Source organism: Haliotis rufescens, unplaced genomic scaffold, assembly GCF_023055435.1.
Source record: "Haliotis rufescens isolate VD_foot unplaced genomic scaffold, xgHalRufe1.0.p SCAF_68, whole genome shotgun sequence".
Lineage (NCBI taxonomy): Eukaryota > Metazoa > Mollusca > Gastropoda > Lepetellida > Haliotidae > Haliotis > Haliotis rufescens.
This window is the reverse complement of record NW_025964359.1, coordinates 551,431-577,252: the sequence shown is the minus strand read 5'-3', so window position 1 is coordinate 577,252 and position 25,822 is coordinate 551,431. Positions and strand designations below refer to the sequence as shown.

General features: G+C 38.9%; 1 protein-coding gene across 6 annotated transcripts in view; it reads right to left on the bottom strand.

The window, feature by feature from the left end:
* The window catches only part of LOC124146118 (IQ motif and SEC7 domain-containing protein 1-like), a 189,897-nt gene that overhangs the window by 149,605 nt on the left and 14,470 nt on the right, over nt 1-25,822 (bottom strand). Inside the window, exon 1 of one of the 6 annotated variants that reach the window (XM_046516231.2) lies at nt 10,885-10,937. The exons of 4 other annotated variants lie outside the window; for them this stretch is intronic. In XM_046516231.2, the coding sequence (XP_046372187.1) occupies nt 10,885-10,922 (38 nt within the window). In that variant the 5' untranslated portion in view covers nt 10,923-10,937. Of the gene's footprint in view, nt 1-2,826; nt 3,049-10,884; nt 10,938-25,822 lie in introns of those variants that run through there. One more of the 6 variants, XM_046516232.2, reaches the window with a different exon arrangement.

Below are 25,822 nucleotides of genomic sequence, written 5' to 3'. Positions count from 1 at the left end.
ACTTGTTCATATTAAAAAGCCAAAAGATAGGCTTAAGATTGGAGTTTCACTGTGAGTGAGTAGTGTATTGAATTTCTGTAAACTTTTTGCAACCAAATATATGCATGTGATCTCAAATACAGGCTTCACAAATTGACAAGGGCAACAGAAAAGATCTCCTCCGTGACAGACAACCACACTAACCTCCCGGCTCACCATGAAGCTGAGACCAAACTATGACAAACCAAGACCAGACCCTTACTTTGTATAAAACTCCTAAATGAGTAATCCATGGTTACATTTCAATCACCCAGACTTTTTCATCCAGCAATATGAATAAAAGATCATCCATCTTGCGAGTTTCGGTATCAGGAACTATTGATCCCAGATTACATGTACCGAACAATTTCAGGTTGACATCGAGTGATAAATCAAGAGAAATACTTCAAAATCCAATATGCTCTAAAGGCCTGAAACTAGATAAGTTTGTCACTGACCATATGCTGAATTCTCCAGTGATCTGCTTCACGCTACACTTCGTGTATTAGAAAATCCAGCAATAATACGACACGAAACTGAAGCCAAGACATAACTCAGACACTATGAACCTTGTGGCAATACCAGAAAACTCATACTGAAACAAACACTTTCATAAATTGCGTTTGTATGATTGATGAAAACATTTTCAAAGAATGCTTCATTTAATAACTTCTTATTTCATGTACTTGAGCCAAATGACAAAGCTTCTGGCAGATATTAGCAATGTCCTAATGCAATGTTCAAAGGAGAGCCAGTGATGTTGAAGCAACATTTTATTCCTTTAATGTTAGACAAGAAATGAGAACAAGGCATCATTGACTGACACGAGGATGGGTAATAGGCAGGCATTGCCTTGTGTAACGGATGTTACTTCAGTGATGCAATGAAGTCAGTTCCAATTTTAGTTGTGGAGAATCTCCTGCTGCTGTCATCCCTGCCTATGTCGTGTCCCCATCACTAGGGCATCCTGCAGTAATTACATCCCTGCCTATGCTCCTCACATCTAAGTCACTGACACTCTTTTGTTCCATTCAGTGAGAAAACAACTGCTTCTCGTGACATTTAACTAAAATTCAACAAATTCAAAATCGTTAAAGTACACTACCCTTTGACAGATAATTACATCCCTTTTTCTATGACATGTTGACTTAGTAATACTTCAGTGAAAAATATCTAATTTTACACGATGCTCATCATAACATTCAAGTTTTCAGTAAAGCAGAGACGATTTTTTTCTTCTTTTGTTATAACTTACTTCAAGAATCTTTTTGAGGAAATTAACCTCAAATTGAATTTAAAAAGATTTTGTACATTTTTTCTAATTACTTCCTGCATATATCTTGACATAAGCAACATCCAAAAATGAAAACCAGTATTGACGAAGCCATTCCAAATAACCGATAGTGATTTAATTAACTCTAAAAACAGTCATGAGACCACTTCCACAAAGGAATCTTAGCGCTAAGATGATCATAACTCCCATACTTAAACATAGGCTTAAGAATTAGACTGACACTTAAGTCAATGAAAACATGTCTTTAAAATAATAAAAATATTTTTTCTGAAAGAACCTTTCCTCTGCTGCTGTTTTCATGTGGAATCAAGCAAACTAGACTTGGTTAGTTTGATCAAGACTTGCCAAGGCTTTTAGTAAAAAAAATACCTAAAAAATATAAATTCCAGTCATGATGCAGGACTAGAGTCTTAGTGCTAAGAATGCTTTGTCCAAGTGGGCCCAGGAGTACTTATACTAAATACTAATTGAATTAGTGGCCACCTAATGGACTGCTGAATTTAAAATCTTAGGTTAACATATACGTCAATTCCTTGAGTAATGCAGCCTTCATGTGCCTGCCTGCCTGCCTGCCATCCACCGTTCCACTTGACAGCAATTAACATCCCCCTAACTTGCCCCATCTCTCCCACTGACACTTATTGCACTATCAACCTCGGCCAAGCAGGTAGCCAGTGATACACTAACTACCATTAACTACAGCCATATCTTGCTGGATTAGTCCCACAACTACCTACCCCAGGAACTGCCACTGGCAAAGATGGCTCAAGATAAATGCTATGTTCCTTGATAGCCTCAGATGTCATCAATTTGATGGTCAGTCTAACAAGGTTTTTCTAACACCTATACCTCAATATAAGATCTGAATTTTTCTTATGTATATATAAAAATAAAAATAAAATAAAATAAAATAAAATAAAATAAAATAAAATAAAATAAAATAAAATAAAATAAAATAAAATAAAATAAAATAAAATAAAATAAAATAAAATAAAAAATATCTTAACATGCAAAAAAATCTTACATTGGGTAAACTGTATTAGAATATAAATCATTGAAGGAAATAATTGTTCCTCGTCCCAATCAGATATTGACATAAGATGCTTAACTAAGAATACCATGATGCATAATCTTTGTGTATTTTCCTTTTCAATTGTCTAGTGTCATTAAGTTAAGACATGCTCTCTGATGAAATATATACCAGTATGCACACAAACACACCCAACATGCTCACATCACATGACACAGTACTCATACATACAACTGTTTTGAACAAAATATCTATGCGACTCAAAATCAATACCACTGTTGTTTCTATCTGAAACACAGCATGACGACCATGATGTGACAACAACGATTCATGTGACGAAATATTAACATACATTACAACACGTTGACATTCCCCCCAACAGGCCCCAGGAGACAATGCCACCCTATATACTATTCCCATCTCTACCTGGGAACATACGGCACAGCCTAGAGGTGCTACATCACAGTATCAAAACACCACTTACCCAATAATACAGATGTACATTTTCGTCAGTCCAAAATAAAATCCCACAGCTGTTCACGAAAACACTGGGCACATATTCCACAGTTGTCACCCCAATAATCCAATTGTGTTAGAGCGGGAGAGGGGTGCACCGTCCACCAAGGTCCAGAGAGTCTGTCCGTCTGACCAATGGAGCCAGCTATAGGGGCAGCTGTGTTACGCTACAGTCGTACATACATAAACACAATGAACTAGCTTGGATGACCCGCTTCACTGCCTCCATCCCTGCTTTCAATAATCTCTCGTTAGTGATGGGGGTATATCACCTCCTTTGCATTCTCAACCAGCAATTAGCCATATCATGATTAATTGCCATTTGTAATTAGTGGGTATTTTTTAAAGTTATAATCCACGCAACGTTTTATAACCTGCTTCCCCTGGAATGATAATGGACTGCTCCTTTATACAAGGAGCAATGGGAGGTATCTTATGGCACGAGCCAATTTGTGGGGTGAAGGAACGGAATACGTTATGAAACCGTCACTTAGAAATGTAGATTTATAACCAAGGGTTTGTGATCTTGTGATCAGTATACGGTTTTTATCCAACCCACACCATTGTGATTGTTAACCAATATAGACAATACTGTTTGTTCTTAATCTGTGAGATATTCAATATCCTTAATGGGGCCGATGCTTAACTGGAACTGCTGTAAACATGATTACAGGTATCTGTCCTTTTGAAGGCCCCTGCTCAGTCACAAATGATTTGTTGTCCGAGGCTCAATGGACGGGGGGCAGGTGTGTAAATGGTCAAACCGGGATTCAAAGTAGCGACAATCATCATTACCACACAATGACGAACCTGACATGCCAAAGCATGTTGCCACGGTGATTGTATATATATATATTGGACTTTGATAAGATATTTGTCAAAATAACAGATGAAAGACCAGGATACACCAGTGTGATTTAAACCCTTTAGGAATCTAATGGTGCAACAATAGAATGGTGGTAGGCCAACAAAGCCCATGAAGTGGACAATTGTTAGTGAGTGAACTCTCCGTGCATGCTGGCAGCTAATCAAAGGTCTGGGATATTGACTGTACAGGGTCTTCACAATCACACATACCACAGGCACCTACTTGTTTAGAAAATACCTTGTCAGACAAAATGAGCTGTTACAAAACAAGCCAGCACAAAGAATACGTCCTGCATGGTATTTGTAATATTCCATACAAGCATGGCAGTTATGCCAACCTCAGAATGTTTAATCAACTCAAACATTATTTTTAATTCTTTCATATTGCATTTTACAAATTGTTCAAAAGTTGAATAGTTTGAAAAAGAAATTGTTTTGAGTTCAAAAGTTGTATAGATTGAAAAAGAAATTGTTTGTTTGTTTTGTTTGTTTGTTTGTTGTTTAATGCCGCACTCAGCAATACTCCAGCTATATGACGGCAGTCTGTTAATAAACGAGTCTTGACCAGACAGACAATCCAGTGATTGACGTCATGAGCATTGATCCACGCAATTGGGATCAATGACATGCATCAACCAAGTTAGCAAGCCTGACTACTCGATCCCGTTAGTCGCCTCTTACAACAAGCATAGTACCTTTTTGTGGCAAGCGTGGGTTACTGAAGACCTATTCTACCCCGGATCTTCACAGGCCAAAAAAGAAATTGATGTTCTTTAATGACTATGATGAATGAAAACAAAAACTTCCATTCATTTTTTTTATGTATCATTCATTTAAAAAAATCATTAATGAAATAATATAACTTTCAAATGATATTTCACTATCAATATTCAGCATCCCATGCTTGTTGTAAGCGTCAGCTAATGGGATCGGAAGTCAGGCTTGCTGACTTGGTTGATGTGTGTCAACATATCCCAATTGTGTAGATCGAAACAACAAACAAACCGCAATACTGAACCATCTCTACTTGACAACTTTCACAGCATGTCTCAAAGCAATCATCCAACATGAAACTTTCCACACTTTTTCCTCCACTGCATAACCCCCGAAACTCATTTCATGAATCTATTGAAAAATAATCAATCCCATGTATCATGATTGATTACTTATTAACATTGTTAAAATCACTCAGGAAAGCACCACATATCCCCATGTTATCAGTTCTCCATACAATTCTATCCCATCCTCTGTTCAGCATCATCAGCGCAAGTTATGGTTCATCTGAGAACAAACAACAAACACTGCGAGTTGATGAAGTACAGGATAACACATACCAATCTACAAATCAATATATTCATCATTCCAAGTCCAAAGTATCATCTTCAACTCAGGGTATCCAGAACCAAACCTAACCTTAACAGATTGCTAGACTTGCACAAGTCTCTAAGGCAATAATTATTAGTTTAAATCATAAGTTCTAGATTATGTAAATAATAAGAACAAGTTGTCCCTATAAGAGACTGGAGTCCTTACTGTCCACATATCTAGACTTTCTTGTATAAGAGGATGGAATTACTACACATCCATGGACTTTCTTTCAATACAGCCTTGGAACAGGCTAGCAGATTTCTAGCGTTTGAAAATTTATCTTTAGCCTGTTTATGAAATCGAAGCATTTTTTGTTAATTTCCCATTTGTTATCACCATTCAGAGATGTGAGCGGAGTACAAAGGCTACTAATCAATACCTTCTGTATTAAAGGAGTCAGTGAGTACACAATAGCAATGTTCTTATCTATATCACAGCAAGGGTACTAGACTTACATCTAGTCTCTGAAATAAACATATCGTACAGAAAAAAACACTTGTTCAGTTATCTTATTAAAAATATAATAAAAAGGAGCCCAGTGACTCTCTTCATTTCAGATACTGCAGTGATCTAGACTTGCAAAACATTATAGACTTGTATGGGCTGTATTTGATATATATTTGTATCAGGGTCTGTAAGACAGACTACAAGGGTACATCAAAAAGCCTTTCCATTTTGTACCCATACAGGATTCAGAAACAATGTCTCTAACATGTCAAGGCAACACGTTAACCACTGTACTAGTACTACTACCCTACACCTCTCAAATGCTTTGTCCTAGGTCTAGATAACCCTGCTAATGAATTGTACGCATATCCATTATCACTGATATTACTATAGTCAAACAGGCATTCAGTTTGACACAACCCTCCAGCCAGAGACACACTGCCTCGTGTTAAAGGGTTAGTATGTTATCATGTTTATTGCTTAACACCACACTCAGTATCAGCTATATTATGGCAGGCTGTAAATAATCAACCAGACAATCCAGTGACTGATATTATGAGCAACGGACCACACCATCAGGGCAAGTTCATACGCCATCAACAAAGTCACAAAGCCTGACAACCCGATCCATTAAGTGTCGCCTCTTAAAACCAGCTAAACCGCAAATAGAACTTCAGAATTGTTATGTTTTAGGGGTGTCCGTATATTATGATTATTTGGACAAAGAAGTATTTCAGATTTAGTTGCATCCCTGGCAAAGGCTCAGGGCCCCGTTTCACAAAATGATCGTTGCGTTGTGCGTGTCACGAGTCTCTGATAAAGCATAAGAGTTACGATAGTCTTAGAGTGAGTGAGTTGGGTTTATCGCCGCTTTTAACAGTATTCCAGTTATATCACAGCGTGTCAGCTTAATGTGGGAGGAAAGCCCGAAGTGATGCAGGTCTCAGACGTTTACCTCTTCGGTGAAACCCACAAACACGGGTATGGAGCTGACAAACCTAGAAACATAATCAGGGCGAACGGGGATTCGAACACACAATCATAGGCTTCTGGCGTGCCCAAGGGACGCAACTCTGCACAACAAATCGCAGCGCCTTAGACAACTGGTCCACCCGTGCCCCACGATAGTCTTAGAGCAACACTTCCTGAAACAGCTCAGCTGGCCAACCTACAGCACAGTATAGTTTACACGAATGAAGAGACCATGTGAGTTCTTTCAAAGTTGAGACCATTTATGGAGAATAACTTCATTATCTACTTTAAGGCGACTAATACATGTACCGTATAAGGATCTAAACCGAAACGTTGCCTTTACAGTATTAAAGAAGCTATTACCCATAAATTGTCTCAACTTTGTCATCTGTCAACTTTTCATAGTTCATACAAAGGTGATTTTTCAAAATATTCACTTACCTATACTAAGCTAGCGTCTTCATTTAACCTCTCCAGATGTCCATATGAGCTACTGATGATTGTATGGACGAACCAGTCACAATCACACATGAAATTGTTCTACTCCTATCTGTTTATTCTAGCCAAGTTGTTTATTCTCCCCTAATGATTTGGCATTGCAAAATGTAATGAAATCTAATCTGTTCCTAATACCAAATTGATATCATTGTTCATTCAATAAAATATCTGCCATGAAAAGTGAAAAGAAATATTTGAGGAAACTGTTACCTGTGACAATCACAGAGTACAATATTAATAGGAATAATAGGAATAACATTTAACTAACAAAATCATTAGTTACGAGAGATTAGTTTCAAAATCATAAATGAGGATGGTAAAATTTCAACACTCATTGAATGCAAAGTAGGGAAAAGGAATTTTATCAATTTGCCTCCTTTAATAAATATTGAAAAAATACAGTTTTAATGCCCCAAAAATACTGTATTCAATGTAATAAGGGTCCCGCTCTAATAAGCGCCCACAGCGATATTTGCTAATATATTGGCTAGTGAACAATCCCAAATCCCAATTAGCACCCCTTTCGATTCATTAATGTACACAAGACTTATTTATTCATGTATAATATGCACTCGTGTGTTATAATTATGGGCAATTAAATTCTGGAAAATATATCTGTGTATAATACGCACAGACTCTTCTTTTGTATCATTTCAGGCTGTCAGCATAAAACGATGAAATTTTCGATCTTTCAACTCTGTTTTTTCACTCACCTAAATTATTATCTAATAAGAGCCCCTATTTCTAATTTTGAGAGCGCCCTGGGCGCTTATTATGTCGAATACGGTATGACAATATTGTTTCCCTTGTTTTGATCAATACAACTGTCAGAAAGTCATCAAACTGATAACAGTGTTGAAATATGGATGTTTCCTGATGGTCCTCGTGAACAACAGATGACGGAGGTTGTCACACAATATCCTTCCTCGTCCCACCTGAGCAGAAAAGGTGGGAATGGAACACAGGTGGTCCTCGTAAAAGGGGACATCTCAACAATGTCGAACACAATTAAAAATAATCAAGCCTGAACAAAATAAACATCTGCAGAACTTAAATTAATTATTCATAATATTATCTTTCACCTTCATTGAGTAAGTATGATATAAGAAGTTGTGATTAAGACATTGTATTGAACAGTCTGAAGTGAATCCAAGTTTTTGAGATGCCCCCCTGGTACTTGTGGGGGCAGTGTGATGTAACTACCATTAATAATGGAGGTATCGTAATAGTTGAGGATGCCCTCCTCAACAGTGAGGATGATATGAGACATCTATTTCACACAGCTCGGTTACTTTCTAATTCTGGCACATAGTTAAAACATTTATATTTCAGACTGTAATCAATGAGCAACAAGGGATGATCGATTTTCTGTTCCTCTAGGATTAATGGTGTATGACCCAAGACTTAAGGGATGACTTACATCATTAATTTATCCATACTTCAAAGTTGCAAGAAGTAAATTCCCTAAATTATGTATGTACCCTGCAAAGAAACTTCAACCTGTAATTTCAAGGACAGTGTTATCAATCTGGGTTAGAAAAGGTCTTCAGCAACCAATGCTTGTCAGAAGTGGCTGTTATGCTTGTTGTAAGAGGCGAACTTATTGGATTTGGTGGTCAGACTTGGTTAATGCATGTCATTGTATTCCACTTGCATGAATCGATGCTCATGATATCAATCATGGATTGTCTGGTCCAGACTTGGTTATATTTACAGACTGCCGTCATACACGCAAGGGGAACACAATGGAATACAATGAAATGCATCAACCAAGTCAGCGAGCCTGACCACCCGATCCACTAAGTCGCTTCTTATGACAAGCCTAGGTTGCTGGGGAACCATACCACCCAGGAATCCCCATATATAACATGGCACTAGTCTCACAACATCAGCCACATGTCCCCATGCTTTGTGACCAAGACGTAGTATCACAGATTCTTGTAAGGTTAACTATGTCATGTCAAGTGAATGCCATTTGACACAAAAGTGGAAAACTGTAAGAGCATTTTCTTTCTTTGATATCATAATCATCATTTTAAAAAACATGACAAATAGATGTAAGTGTTACCAAATTTGAACAGTGTCACGTCACACATGAAACCAAATTCCCCACTGCTTTAAAATGTTAATTAAATGGGTTGGTTGGTTGGTTTGTTGTTTAACGCCGCACACGGCAATATTCCAGCTATATGACAGCGGTCTGTTAATAATTGAGTCTGGACCAGACAATCCAGTGATTGACATCATGAGCATCAATCCACGCAATTGGGATCGATGACATGTAAGATCCTGTAAGTCACCTCTAACGACAAGCATAGTCGCCTTTTACGGCAAGCATGGGTTGTTGAAGACCTATTCTCCCCAGGATCTTCACTGACTCAATTAAATGGGGTTGTCACTTTGCCGAAATTGACATCAGAACAGGGAAATGTGTAAGCAGAGAGTCATGTTATCATATTCATGTAAACTGATAAAATAATAAACTCAATGAATGATCTCTTTGCATGTCTGCATGGAAACCATTTTATATATCTCACATTGATCAATCATCCTTTGATCAAAACTGACATTGAATAATACAAATATGCCATTATTGGTCTGGTTTAAACCAACATGTGAAATCCACTACAACGATAAGCAGATGAATACAGTTTGAGATATTCCTCCAGTATTTAATGGAACAATCCATGCACACAGAGGTTGCGGGCAGTCAATCAAGCATAACCTTTGTTGTTATAGAAGTAAGCAAAACGAGGACGGAGGCTTGAGAGGCTTCAAGGTGGGTCCTTCAAGGTGTACAAGTTTATTGCCCCCTGTACACATTGCCCTCATAACATTAACATAAACACCAACAGGAAACGACCCTATGGGGACACAAAGCCATAAATGTCATGTGTTATATAACGTTGGAATGTCTTTGACAAATGTTAAGACTACAAAGGGAATAAATTCAGAGAATACATGGTTGTTGGAACCGGCAAGGTGTTACAAATTTATGAGGCAAACAGATAATCAATTCACCATAAAGCAATCTGAGCACTGCAACTGTAAGTCAATGTTACAGCATGGGAGTTACGACCATCTTGGTGTTCAGATCCCTTCGTGGAACAGTTTGTTTGTTTGTTGTTAAACACTGCATTCAGCAATATTCCAGATATATGACGGCGGTCTGTAAATAATCGAGTCTGGACCTGACAATCCAGTGATTGACATTATGAGCATCAATCCACACAATTGGGATCGACATGCATCAACCAAGTCAGCGAGCTTGACCACCCGATCCCGTTAATCGCCTTTTACAACAAGTATAGTCACCTTTTATGGCAAGCATGGGATGGTGAAGACCTATTCCGCCCTGGATCTTCATGGGTCTTGTAGAACAGAAAACAGGAATGTGACCTATACTTGCAATTTTGAGTGGTGGGCTTGTATTCAACATAGATTCAAATTCATTGCCATAACATTAACAAAAACACAAAAAAGGCGACCAAACACTGGAGAACTGGAGAACGCCTGTGACCTAGAGTTCATCATTCTTTCATCCCTAATACCATATTTGACGTAATAAGCGCCCAGGGCGCTCTCAAAATTAAGTAAGGGTGCATATAACACATGAGTGCGTATTATACACAAATAAATAATTCTTGTGTACAATGATCAATCAGAAGGGGTGCTAATTGGGATTGTTCACTAGCCAATATATTAGCAAATATCGCCGTGGGCGCTTATTAGAGCGGGGAGCTTATTACGTCGAATACGGTAATAAACAAGTTGTTCCAGTGTTTCTATCCACAACTCAAAATACCAATCACAAGTCTACTTGCCAGAGAGCAGTAGCCCATATGTTGACTGAAATAGTACTTTTACTACTTACAGAGTCATCAGGAGCCTCCAGTCTGGTACCCTTTCCATCCTAAGTCTAGACACTGTAATCAGTGCCTCCTGTAAACCTGAGCCACTATCGCTTAGTAAATACACTTCCTTTTAGATTGATACACATCATAAAATGTAAGCTAGCAGACAAACAAAGCTGGCTTTGAATGGCTTGAATCAAACTTCCTCTGTGAAGGGGCCCGAGCCTAGATCATCCTCTCAAACTAGGACATAACTGGCCACATGCAGAGTGCATGATGCTCAGAGGTATTATTTGCAATAAAGATCCTTTTTATTGCATGTTATACCAGACCCGTGAAGATCTGGGGTAGAATAGGACTTCAGAAACCCAGTCTTCAGTGTGACGTTAAACAAACAAACAAACATATCACTGTATTCGACGTGATAAGCGCCCCGCTCTAATAAGCGCCAACAGCGATATTTGCTACTACATTGGCTAGTGAACAGTGACAATTAGCACCCCTTCTGATTGATCAATGTACACAAGACATTTATTTGCATATAATACGCACACATGTGTTATGTGCACCCTTAATTATGGGCAATTAAATTCTGGAAAAATAGATCTGTCGTATATAAACATTTCAGGCTGTCAGCGTAAACAACGAAATTTATTTTTCACCAAAATAATATTCTAATAAGAGCCCCCTATTTCTAATTTTGAGAGCGCCCTGGGCGCTTATTACGTCGAATATGGTATACCTTCTTAGCCACATACATTCAAACCTAAGTATATGATCTGTTTTTCAGAAATGATATTGAAAGAAATGTCCATATTCTCCTGAATTTCCATCTTAAAATGACTTCACGTGGACAGAGTAACAAAATGATTCATAGTGTAGAGGGGCGGTCGGGTAGCCTAGTGGTTAAAGCGTTCGCTCGTCACGCCGAAGACCCGGGTTCGATTCCCGACATGGGTACAATGTGTGAAGCCCATTTCTGGTGTCCCCCGCCGTGCTATTGCTGGAATATTGCTAAAAGCGGCGTAAAGCCATACTCACTCACTCACTCATAGTGTAGATCACTCAAAATGCCAACAAAATAAGCATGCAAATGACCATATATATAAGCAGACTCAATTTCTTCTAATTCACTACTCAGACTTATCTGCTATACAGCATTCACCTCAGTAAACTTCCTGCTCCTTCTAGCACCCCCTGACCAACTCCCACACCAAACTGTAAGCAATCCTTATAAGCACATTTACTTTATTGACTTTTAATTAACATGACCGTCCATATTGTTTGGGGCATTTTACAGATCATTTTACACAAAACAAAGCAGTGAGAAGGGGTATATTATAAGTTGTCAACCGATCTCGAGGGGTATATGGTGTAATTTACGCTCTGTGTGAACCCATCACTGCTAGGGTATATAGCAGGGCTGGGACGAGTCCAGATTTACTACCTGGGTACCCACCCCCCTATTACCCGACCCTACCCGGGTACCCACCCCCCTATTACCCGGCCCTACCCGGGTGCCCAATCGGACAATTTGTATCTACCCGACCCTACCCAGGTACCCGCTGTAGGTCTCAAGAGGTAGATACAAACTTGATTGTAGCTCTGGTAAAGTGTGTTTAGATACATGTATGAACGATCTGGTGTATACACTGAAGTTGACTGAAGTTTTATTTTTATTCAAAAGTCAGAAGGAACGGGCGTAGTAGTCAGGAAGAACAGCGAACATTAGTGACTCGTAGTTTAAATATAGAGTTTTAGATAATTTTTGTCATTAAACAATATATCACGTGACTAACCTTGGGGCCGGCTAGTCCTGTGGGTACCTGGACCCGTGGTTAGTCACGTGATATATAGTTTAATGACAAAAATTATCTAGAACTTCCACTGTTACACTATAAGTGACAAATGTTCACATTTCTTTCTGACTATGCACGCAATCCTTCTGACTTCATATGTTTAAAATACATAAAACTCCAGTCAACTTCAGTGTATATGTATGACCAGATCGTTTTATACGAGTATCTAAATACCTTTTGCCACAGCTACGGTCAAACTATTCCCAATCAGACATTTGTACCTATTCTTGAGACCAACAGCGGGTACCCGGGTAGGATCGGGTAATTGTGGGGTGGGGACCCGGGTAGTAAATTTGAACTCGTCCCCGCCCTAACTTCTACCTTATCCAAAATTAGGTATCGACCTCATCACATTTTAAAAGAAATGAAACAGAATGCACAGACAGATTGCAAATTTAATCTTATATTCATTCCTAATTGAACCTCCTCCCTTATCATAGCACCTTCGTCGTATTGACGATGCTAAACTGGCTCCACTAACCTGAGCAATTTTAACCTGATTCAACCCTGCCTGACATTCGTATTGACCAATGTAGGAACCAACAGCACCGGCTAATGACTTTGGTCCACCAGATTTCCTCACCGGACACCCTGACGCTGATCCATCACTGGACTATCAACTCTACCAAGAAACGAGAACTTCCACTTAATTAACTACGATCAGTTCTACGCTTATGGTGTGACATCTTCTGGATAATTTTGTCAGCAGTGCTTCCTCATCACTCAAACAGTACGTCGAAATTTGCCAAATTCAATTTCCATTTCATCCATTATTTTGGCAGAATTCAGGACTTGTGAAGGTAGTGCACTAAATTTAAATACAATTATGACTAGTCCATGTGTCAATATCACAGCAAAATGCAAATATAACATTCTTCATATTGCATCAAATAAATCAAATCTGAGCTGGCAACCAGTGGTTGATAGCATGAGCATAGTCTATAACCACACAATCCCAATTTGTGCTCCTTACTAAGAGTGAGTGAGTGAGTGAGTTGGGTTTAACGCCGCTTTTAACATTATTCCAGTTACATCACGGCATGTCAGCTTAATGTGGGAGGACCCACGAGCACGGTATGGTGCTGATGTTCCTGACTAAGAACATGGGACAATGAACACCATCTATGCTATAAAATACCTACTAATAGACTACAACGTTTAATTTTTGCTCTTTGGGACTATTTTTCAAATAATTTAATTAAGTTATCAAAACAGATCACTTAAAAAATACAGCTTCTCATGATCAGAGGGGATATGTAATGATTCTATGGTCTATGCTGTTCAACTTTTGATAAGGATAATCTGAGTGTTCAGTTGGGGGCTGAACAAGACCGATAGTTTGAATGTGTTGTCATAGAAATAGTATCTGATATTACAGCAGAACTGAATCATGTTTGTCTTCATAACAAGTAAAAAAAAGAACATTACGCAATCAGATTTTGTCCAATAGTTTCGTAACAGGATAAAATATTCCAGTACCCCTGTCAGTTGTTGAGTAGTATATATCTAGCATGTGATAACACTAAGAAGAAAAACTGCTTCTGACAGGGAGGGATAAAAAGACAAGAAAAAGAGAATACCGTATTCGACGTAATAAGCGCCCCTCTCTAATAAGCGCCCACAGCGATATTTGCTCATATATTGGCAAGTGAGCAACAGTATACGCACTCGTGTGTTATATGCACCCTTAATTGTAGGCAATTAAATTCTGGAAAATATATCTGTCGTGTATAATACACACAGACTTTTCTTTTGTATCATTTCCGGCTGTCAGCATAAACCACGAAATCTTTCAACTGTTTTTATTTTCACCAAAATTATATCATAATAAGAGCCCCCTTTTTCTAATTTTGAGAGCGCTTATTACGTTGAATACGGTATTATTTATCACTTTTATTCCTAACTCACTTTACCGTGCGTTCGAGTTTCAGTAGATGATGACTAACAACATATCTGTCTACACTAAGCCAGAAAAGTATTGAGTTGGACCCTGAATAAAACACGGACCTTTTTCTACACATTCTGACTTTTTGGACACATATGAAGAAATTCCAAATCAGCTTTCTTTGTACTCTGTTTATTTCAATCTCACACAAAACCATTCACAACAGTTCTATTTTCTCATAGTGACTACCCCCTGGTAAGTATCATTGCTGCTTTAAGCTGCTGGGCAGTTACCACCCCAAGAGGGCCTCCTTATCCCAGCGTAATAACACACCCCTGACTGTTGTATGTCCTGAAAGGCTGCACGAAGACTTAATTAAAGTAGACACACAGACTTGATGATTGGCAAACACTGAAAGAAACTATTCAAACATATTTAGACTATATTAGGCAAATAGGCCATTAACTTACTCCAATACCAAAAATAATTTGTCATTTTAGGATTTGTTTGACAGACAAACATCTGAAAGTGTCAGCACCTAAACACATCACCGTTTGCTATTCATGTCAAAACTAATGCGTTAAATACTATATGCAAACATTTACACACCTTTTGTTTAAATAGCATCCTTGATACCCAGAATCCAGAAACAGAGAAAAATATTGCCATTTCTATTCTAAACATGCTACATGATGTGAGATATTTATTTGACTTCAATAATTATGAATATGTTTCTCTGTAGTCAAACAAACTGATCATAATTTTTATTCGCACGTACTCCACACACGATTGTCTTTCCGGATGTTGATTACTCAATATCTAGGTCTCTGTGTTTGTGTCGAGAAATCTAAGAAAAACGTAACACACAAAAAATACACAAATAAATCCATAATTCAAATACAAAATGGCCTCATTCAATTTAAAGCACCATAAAAATATATGATACAAAGTCAAATGGAGTGTGAGTGAGTTGGGTTTAACGCCCCTTTTAACATTATTCCAGTTATATCACGGCGTGTCAGCTTAATGTGGGAGGAAAGTGATGCAGGTCTCAGACATTTACCACTTCGGTGAAACCAACAAGCATGGGTATGGTGCCGACAAACCTAGAAACATAATCGAGGCGAACCGGGATTTGAACCCACAATCATAGGTTTCTGGCGTGCCCAAGGGATGCAACTCTGCACAGCGAATCACGGCGCCTTAGACGACAGGGCCGCCCGTGCCCCCTTAAAGTAAGGAACTAACAACAGGTAGACAATGCTTGCCTGGAAGTACTGTGACTGTCAGGTTAACAAATGGTTAAGACCAGGTCCTGTTTTAATACGACAGATCCAGGAGCTTCCAGAGAGTTCAAACGAGGAGTCCATTATTATTAATTATAGCTCAAATGGATAGAATTATCAGTAAACCGCCGCATGTTATCAAGAATCAGCGGGCCACTGTAACTTGATAATGCCTTGATGGGCGACGACGGGCCATTATCATGCCCGTTGTTAGGTGACGTCATAGGGTAGGCATAGGTGACGTCACGTTAAACAGTGACGTCATCTGGTTTGTTCTATGACGTTTCCATATTTGTAAAAGTGGGTCAGTGACATTTGTGTTGATTACAGTAAATGTTTCAAAACCGATATTGTTGTTTCTTTTTATTTGATACAAAATTCCATCCATTTTAGCTATAATAACGGTAACGCTATTTTTCAGGGCATTATCATTTGCAGAAGCCCTCGGTCTTTTCAACTGACCTCCTTCGTCAGGCAGTTAATGGAAGACCTCGGGCTTCTGCAAATGTAGCGTTACCCTTATGGCATCGAATAACTAGCACACGTGCTGTTGCCACAGGAATATTATTCGTACAGTAAAACAATCAAGAAACCTTTAACCCAGTAGGTAGGGTTTACTGGTCGACGCTTACATGTGTATAAAGTGACATTAAGTATTTGTGATCCGGTTATTTGACAATCAGGACAATTTCATGGAAACACTACCATCCAGATTAACAAGGTTTCACTGTATCAGTTTCATCATGGCTTGCAATCGTGAACGCCAAAAGTGAAGCAGGTTGTGGATGTGAACGCTTGGATGAATCCAACATGCATATGTATGTCGCTGACTCACTAGCCTACACCATGACAGAATATTGGTATCAGTTCTGACACCAAACCAATGTCATTCTAGTCAAGTCTACAAGTATTGGGAAAAGGCTTTTACTGAAAGAAATGATTATTTCTAAAAAGGGGAATTTGTAAAATACAAGATTTCATGGACTAAATGTCAGTCTGCTGAGAGACCAAATTTTCGTTATTTTGACAATAATGGCACAGTAAGGGGACACAACTCTGTGTTGCCTGTGCCCTGGGGTCAGCTGTGAACTGTAATTTGTCTAATAAATGTCACAGCTTGGGGCTTGACACTTGTATCAATTATTAGTTATATGATACAAATCTTCCCTTACTGTTCCTTTAGGCAAGTTGCCCCAATTACCACCTGACAAAGAAACACAGTGTGCTCTTCACCTACATAACTGGCTTCGGAGGGTGACACGAGATTATTGGGTGGGAAAAACCAACACCTCCGATCACTATGACAGACTTTTACTACAGTGAGATAGTATTGTTGTATGAGTAAAACCATGGTTAAAAGAGGACCCTGGGGTACTTGCAGGTTTCTGTAGTGTTTTTAACCTATGCACCCTCAAATCATTATTTTAACAATAGGTTTATCACAAGAAAGCTTTCTTAAAAAGTGATAGGGCTCCTGGGGAATTTTAGGGTTTCTGCCCTAGTATCAACTAGTTAACCCTCGTTTGTCTCCAGGCCCCGGAGAATAAATAAACGAGTGCTCTGAGAGCACAACATCCCCCGCATGAATTTTTTTAATGAGTCAATGTCGACATCATGTGTGTGGAGTGTCAGGGATATTCTCTGGAAACTGTAGGAGGAGTTGATTTCACAAGCTTAGTACCCTCTCTCACAATTAGGCAAATGAAGCTCTGTAAAACAGGGGCAGTAACTCTGTCAAAATTAGTCGAAACAAAACGGGACTGCGATATGCGTATCATCAACATGTCGACATCTTGTGTGTAGAGTGTCAGGGATATTCTCTGGAAACTGTAGGAGGAGTTGATTTCACAAGCTTAGTACCCTTTTTGGGACGGACGGACGGACGGATGGACTGCGCCACGACATAATCCCCCTTCGGCCATTTCTGGCCCGGCTGGGGATAAAAAATGAATCCAACTCAAGTCTGGATTGATTGGCCAGCCTAGATTGCTTCAGCTCCTGAAATTAAGCCTTGTCCTGGGCTCCAATTGGATTTTGCTTTTTAATTCGTAGGTATATGTATAAATAAATAGCTTTATCTCTGGGACTTAATGTTAAGTCTACTTTAACCCATGAACCACTGATATCACCATTTTAACATTAGGTTCACTACAAGAGTGCAGTGTTAGGAAGTAAAGGGAATCACGTCTGGATTAACAGGGTTTTACTGTACAGAGGTAAATGTTCAGCATGACAGTCAAGGGATCCTATGCCATAACCTAAGATCTAGAGGTTAAAACCCTCCAGGATGCCCTTATGTCTAAACACTGCTGTATATGTCATCATATATAACACCAGCATTAGAAATTGGCACTAGTCCTGTAGTCCTTGCCAAACTGCCCAATGGTTGAGATATTATAAGGACTTGTAAACATTTGCCCTTTTTAAGGGTTTTGCTATATGTTACCTAATAAGGACTAGTGGATGAAAACTGTTAGTTTCTTACCCTGATAACACACACATCATACCAGACAATCTTTACTTCACTGTTGCCTCCAGGATTTGCTCAGTGTGGATCATGTACCCCTCTACTTCTGAAATGCAGGCAACATGATTTTCGATGCCAGAACACCAAGGTCAGTGATACGTCTTACGTAGGTGCCAACGCAGACAGACTGCGAGTTTACCTGTCTCTTGAGTAAGTGAGTATGGTTTTATGGCGCGTTTGGCAATATCACGGCAGGGGACACCAGAAATGGTCTTCACTTAACACTAGAACAGAAACCCAAGCCCACTTTACAAGAGTACACGTCAGTACAGAAACCAATGTACAGCAAACTCGGTCCATGTCTCTACAAACGGGTTTGCATCAGTAATTATGCATCTGCGTACGAAATGACGCACAGAAAATTAACGTTACGCCAGTTACTGATAAAAATGTGTAGTGTACGCAATTTCACAGCCTGAATACAAAACTGTTCCCTATGGTCTAGCTAGCATTGGTAATTCAAAGAAATAATCATTATATTAAAAAACTGAGGTTTTATTAAATTTTCTAAAAAGACATTTCTTCAAAATCCATCAATATTTCCGGGTACATTTTGCTACTGAATGTCCTTGAAATGATTACACATTGATGTTATTTGTGATGGTGAAAAGTGAAAACAAGCACAAGGTTATGTCTGCCTGTTTTTAAAAGGTTTATTTCAGAATGAGTCACAAAATGTCAGTGGTAACATCTGGCTGCTCACCAATGTGTGACTGATTGATCTGCTGTAGGCAATGTCATGTCATATTTATCTATTTGCAAATAATGGTTAATATTACTCATATTGTTACAACTCATTGTACACAATCATACATGGGTGTTGACCAGGTCTAGGGGAGACAACTCTTTAACATGCATAAGCCATATCTCAGGTGAGGCAAACTCTTGGAGATTTTATACCTCTTGAACCAGTGAAACAGTTTAATGGTGCAGTCTACACTATTTTAACTAATAAATGGTGGCCTGTTAATAAATAGTGGTTGACAGAATGAGCTTCACTCTATCAGGGCAGGATGACAATGGATGATATTCTATACACTTTGTGACAACATGGAATACTGGGGACCTCTCTGTCTTTGAATCCATGATGGTCCCAGCAACCTATGCTTCCATGGGGTCCCAGCAACCTATGCTTCAATGGGGTCCCAGCAACCTATGCTTCAATGGGGTCCCAGCAACCTATGCTTCAATGGAATCCCAGCAACCTGTTCTTCCATGGGGTCCCAGCAACCTATGCTTCTGTGGGGTCCCAGCAACCTATGCTTCGATGGGGTCCCAGCAACCTATGCTTCCATGGGGTCGTATGTTGGTCATAAAAGATTGGGTGGTCAGGTTCGGTGACCTGGTTGACTGTGTGTCATCATGGTCATCGTATCCTAACAGCGTGGATTGTTGCACATGATATCTATCACTGGATTGTACGCCACATCATATAGCTGTAATAAAGCTGTAACTTTGCTGAGTGTGGTTTGAATCAACAAACAAACAAGCAAACAGAAACATTCTGCCCTTGAATCCCTACAGCATTAATACCTCTCGTATATTGTTGGATATATCTTGATGATCGTTTGTCACCAAAAGATCTTTTTTTAAATTTTCGTGAACAATGTCTTTGTACAAACATAAAGATGCAATAAAATGCTGGAATAATACATTTCAGATTTCATTTTGATATTTTTTTTAACCTGTCACTTTTATAAATTGCTGTCAAACTTTATCGAAAGTGCCCATCACAGTCTTAATTAAATACAAATATTTCATTTTATTGTCATAATTGCATTGCCCCGGGTCCTTAGCTTCCTGCAATGCTATTGTTCCCCTGACAATGAATAAATGACACAGACTTTCAGGGCATCTTAATCTTAATTCTTCAAATTACCATAACAAAAAGCTCATGCATTCAAAATATTTCCTGACATTAACAAAGATTCTAACCAAATTTCACCCCCACTTGACTCCAATCTCATTCTCTGGAACACGAGACTCACAAAGACCTGTCATAATACTAATCTATTACATCATTTGATGGAAAGAGAAAATATTCTCACAAATCTGATGTCATACAAATAGGGTCAGTAACCTTTTTTTAATTTTTGGTCTGTTGTCAAGCCATTTATCAAACTTCGTACTGACTGAGTGACATCTTCCTGAGGCAAGTGAGTTAACTGACTATAAAAGTCCAGTTTCCACCCTTGCCTAACTTGACTGGTATTATTGAGTTACATTTTGGCTGGACTAACAAGTCTAAGCATAGTCCAATTAAAATCGCACACCGAAATTGAAATCCGGTGCGTAAAATGTCGATTGCAGGATTTGCAAAGCATGTGCACCGCCAACTCATTGTCAACAGATATTTTCCAAGTCTTTTCATGTTTATAATCAAGGTGCTCATGTGATTTGATGCACTTCGCTATGTAAGACCCGTTGTATCCCAATATAGATCTTGATTATCAATCAGATCATTTTGACTGGGCGCCGCCATTTTGTTTGAAACAAATGCAAGTGATACGAGAGGTGGAATCTGATTGGTCCATATGAGAGGTTTAGAAGGGACATAACCCGTAATAACCACTGGTGGCGCTACTGTCGAGCCCAGGTATTCCAGCCTAGTTCGGCAAGGGTGGAAACTGGACTTTTAGAAGTCAGTTAACTCCCTTGCCTTGGGAAGATGACTGAGTGAGTGAGTCGGTGTAACTTGGTGAGGGGGGTTGAAGCAAAATACAAACAAAAAGGGATTAGGCCTTTTACTTCTGTTTACACCTCCATAGATGGGCACTCAATGAAAGATCCATGGGTTCTTCAGCCAATTAGACGTCAGCTTTCTAAAACAATTTGTTTCTTTACCGCCTTGATTCAATTTTGTTTTTACAACAACAAAAATAGTGAACATTAATATTCTTTTGATGGTACTCCCCTTCGGGGTAAGAGTGAGTGAGTGAGTTGGGTTTAACGCCGCTTTTAACAGTATTCCAGTTACATTACAGTGTGTCAGCTTAATGGGGGAGGAAAGCCTGAAGTGATGTGGGTCTCAGACGATTACCACTTCGGTGAAACCCACGAGCACAGTATGGTGCTGACGTTCCTCACTAAGAACATGGCACAATGAACACCATCTATGCTATAAAATACCTACTAATAGACTACAACTTCCATTGTTGCTCTTTCGGACTATTTTTCAAATAATGTAATTGAGTTATCAAAACAGATCATTTAAAAAATACAGCTTCTCATGATCAGTGGGGATATGTAATGATTCTTGAACCATAATCAGGGCGAACCGGGATTCGAACCCAAAATCATAAGTTTCTGGCGTACCCAAGGGACGCAACTCTGCACAGCAAATTGCTGGGCCATCCGTGCCTCCCTTTGGGGTAAGAAGCCATGCCACTCCATAACTATAATGACAATAACATTTCTATTTGTAACAGGTCGCTTAACTTCTTTTCATAAAATAAATATCAGATCTGCTGATTTGATCTTTTGTACCAAGAATTTAGTTCTCTGGCTGATTAGAATGTTTGACCTTCCATCAAAGACTTCTAAGGGAATGCGCTCAAATATTCAGACAGAGAAGTAAAGTGTCAGAGTAAAAGATCTGATTGTAATTAAACTGACTTGGGAGTGAGAAGTCTTCACACATTGTACCCCTGTTTGGCATTAAACCCAGGTCTTTGGTGTCATTAACTATCCCTTTTACCACAAGGCCTCCAGCCCACCCTTTAATGAACAGTCCAGCCTTCCATGATTCTCCATCTTTAATGACAATTACAGATCTGTAGAGGCAGAGACAGGATTGAACTCTTTACAGAGAGACGGTTGGTTTGTTGGTTGGTCTGTTGTTTAACGCCGTACTCAGCAATATTCCAGCTATATGATGGCAGTCTGTAAATAATCGAGTCTGAAGCAGACAATCCCGTGATTAATATCATGAGCATCGATCCACCCAATTGGGATCAATGACATGCTTCAACTAAGTCAGCGAGCCTGACCACCCAATCCTGTTAGTCACCTCTTACGACAGGCAAAGTCGCCTTTTACAGCAAGCATGGGTTCCTGATAGGGCTGGGACGGGTAACTCGGGTACTCGGGTCGGGTGGGTCCTGAGTAGGACACGGGTACCCATAGGACTACCCGGACCCGTGGTTAGTCACGTGATATATTGTTTAATGATAAAAACTCACTGTAGCTCAGTGGTTAGACTACAAGTCGCTAATGTTTGCATTTCTTTTTTAACGACACACACATTCCTGCATATGTTTGAGTAAAGATAACGCTTCAGTCAACTTCCGTGTACGCATGATCTGATCGTTTGGTACCTGTATCTGAATAGTTTTGGCCAGGGCTGCGGTAAAAACACTTCCCAATCAGACATGTTGTACCCAACTCTTGAGACCTGCAGTGGGTACCCGGGTAGGGTCAGGTAATAGGGGGCCGGATACCCGGGTAGTAGATTTGGACTCATCCCAGGCTTAGTTCCTGAAGACCTGTTCTACCCCGGACTTCACAGGTTGAATAGGCTCAGGCAAAGCCAAATGGCACGCCATGCAAGTTTGATTCAAATGCTAATTCAGATTTGATGGTGTTTCTCAGTGTGACAGTTAACAGCTACCCTAAATACGCACCCAGTGTCTTAGCCTCACACAGAGCTCCAATTACAGTGTCTAGACCTCAGCTGGATTATGGACATAGACATAAAGCTCCTCTTTAGGAATAATTTCACTGGAGTATAGAGGGGACCGAGGATGGGGAGACAGCTACAAGTTGCTAGGACACATTAAAAATATACTTCTTTCTCATAAATTCTTAAAATGTATAAGTAGGTCAATTTTTCAAATTATGTTTCCTCTATCATGTTATGTTTGCCAACAACTCCAATCTAAATCCGCAATTTTACCAAATGTAAACAAAGATGGGTTTTTTGTACAAAATCATGAATAGTATTGCAACCTTGGAATGTAAAAAAAACTCTAAACCCGTGGAACCGGAATCAAATTTAGCATGTACATTTCTTTTTGAAAAGAATTAGGGGTTGGGGCAATTTTTAGGGTCACTACGTCATTTATTTGGTCATATCTCTAGCCTGCCTTAGTGTCATGCAATAACTCTTCCCTGAATGACATTCCTACAAAAATCAATTCATTGATTTGGAAACATTGCATCATCTTTTTAGTTCTGTCTTCTAAGTTGCACCAACTGACTTTTAAGAATCTCAATCTCATAAAAGATGAAAAGATGGGACTTAATACATTCTCAGCTAAAATCAATAGACATTATATCAACATGATCGACGAAATATCCACAAAAGAAAAGATGTGCTGTCACATATTCTGATTAATGTCATCTTGACCTCTCCGTCCCTTTTCAAATAGACGTCTCTAATCTAAGAACATGAAATTATTTTCCATTTTATTAAATAATTACCACACAACCTATGACCACTTTATTTTAAATGACAAAACTATAGAAGTGAACATAGAAAAGTAGGTCACAGCTTACAACTGAACAACAGTAGAATAGGTTAAATCAACTAACACACAGTGTTGAAATAAAGGATTAAAGTCCCTGCCACGACCCTTATGATAAAGGTGAAGATTCAGGTGGTCCCTAGATTCCAACACAATAGCAGGAAACCAACATGGCCCCAGGTATGCAAGGGCCTCCCTGCACACTGGATCGTAAAAGGCGACTAACAGGATAGGGTGGTCAGGCTCGCTGACTTGGTAGATGCATGTCATCGATCCCAATTGCGTGGATCGATGCTCATGATATTAATCACTGGATTGTCTGGTCCAAACTCGATTATTTACAGACCGCCGTCATATAGCTGGAATATTGCTGAATGCGGCGTTAAACAAACCAACCAACCAACTTTACACTGGACACATCCAATGATTAATTTACTTGCCTAAATTTTAATGAAGCCATCAAAATATTTATAAAATATGCTTCTAATTGTAACAATTTTACTGCATATGAATTCTTCAAGAGTGAGAGTTTGAGGAGTGAGATTTTTTCTCAACCCTGCTTTGAACAGTATTCCAGTTATAACACAGCGTGTCAGCTTAATGTGCGAAAGCCCGAAGTGATGCAGGTCTGAGACTCTTAATACTTTGGTGAAAACCACAAGCACAGGTATGGTACTGACAAACCAAGAAACATAATTGGGCGAAATGGGATTAGAACCCATGACAATAGGTTTCTGGTGTGCCTAAGGGACGTAACTCTTCACAGCGAACTGCGACGCCTTAGATAACGAGGCCACCTGTGCCCCCGAGGGTTTGTAGAAGGCCAGTACAAATACACCTGGATATAACTCAAGTGGGCACGTCATGTTTTCCTCTCACATCAAGCTGGCACATCATGATATGACTGAAATACTGTTCAAGGCGGCACTAAACCAAAGTCACTCACTCACTCAAGTAGGGCTGAAAGGTCAACCAGTCACAAACAAAGTCAAATGAAATTTGATTAGTCAGCTCATACTGAATTTTTGTCAAGTCATCTTTGTTATTGAGTCATTGTCATAATCAAACATGAATCTACAGGAGTGGGAGGTTTGAAGTGGGGTTGAAGTGTCAGCTTGTCAGCCAGAGTTCGATTCTCTACATGACTACAATGTGTGTAGGTCATTCTTGGACTGTGTCCCCATCAAAATGGTTGGAACATAACTAAAATCATTCTGACTAGCCATGCATGCTCACTGAAAAATATATATCAATGTACACATACAAGGTTGTCGTATTTGTAAACAAGTTTATTTTGGTCATGACTTCAAAAATAATAATAATATTGTGACATTAAAACATTACTCTTGTAACATGCATGCAGTTAATGCCTCAAAACTGAGGTCTTGGTATAACAGAATAAGAAAGTAGATTTACAATACCACAAACAATTATTCTTAAAAATCCATTAATAGCTTAAAACTAAAAAATTAGATTTTAACCCCTTAATAATTTGATAATTCAACAAGAAAAAAACATTTTGCAAGAAAATACACCAAAACATACCAGTACACATGTAAGATTCTCAAAGTAATAAAAAAAATTCTAAAGTTTTATATATCTTATTCCACAAACAAAACAGAATAGCTTATTATACTAATCATCAGATAGTGTAAAATGCAAGTATGACAATACAAACATTCATAAAAAGTATATGTCATGCCAAATTAGGCCTTTAAGACACACAACACAGCATATATACAATATGCATTAAAAACAAGGATACCCATATATAAAATATCAGGCATTCCAAAGTTGATTGCCTGTTGCAAATTCCAGCAATAATCAGTTGAGTGTTTCAGTGTCTCCAAGGTAAACAGCCAATCAACTCCACATCAATTAAACATAATTGACAGGCATCAGGATGAGAACAATACCACTGCTGACAGCTAGATAA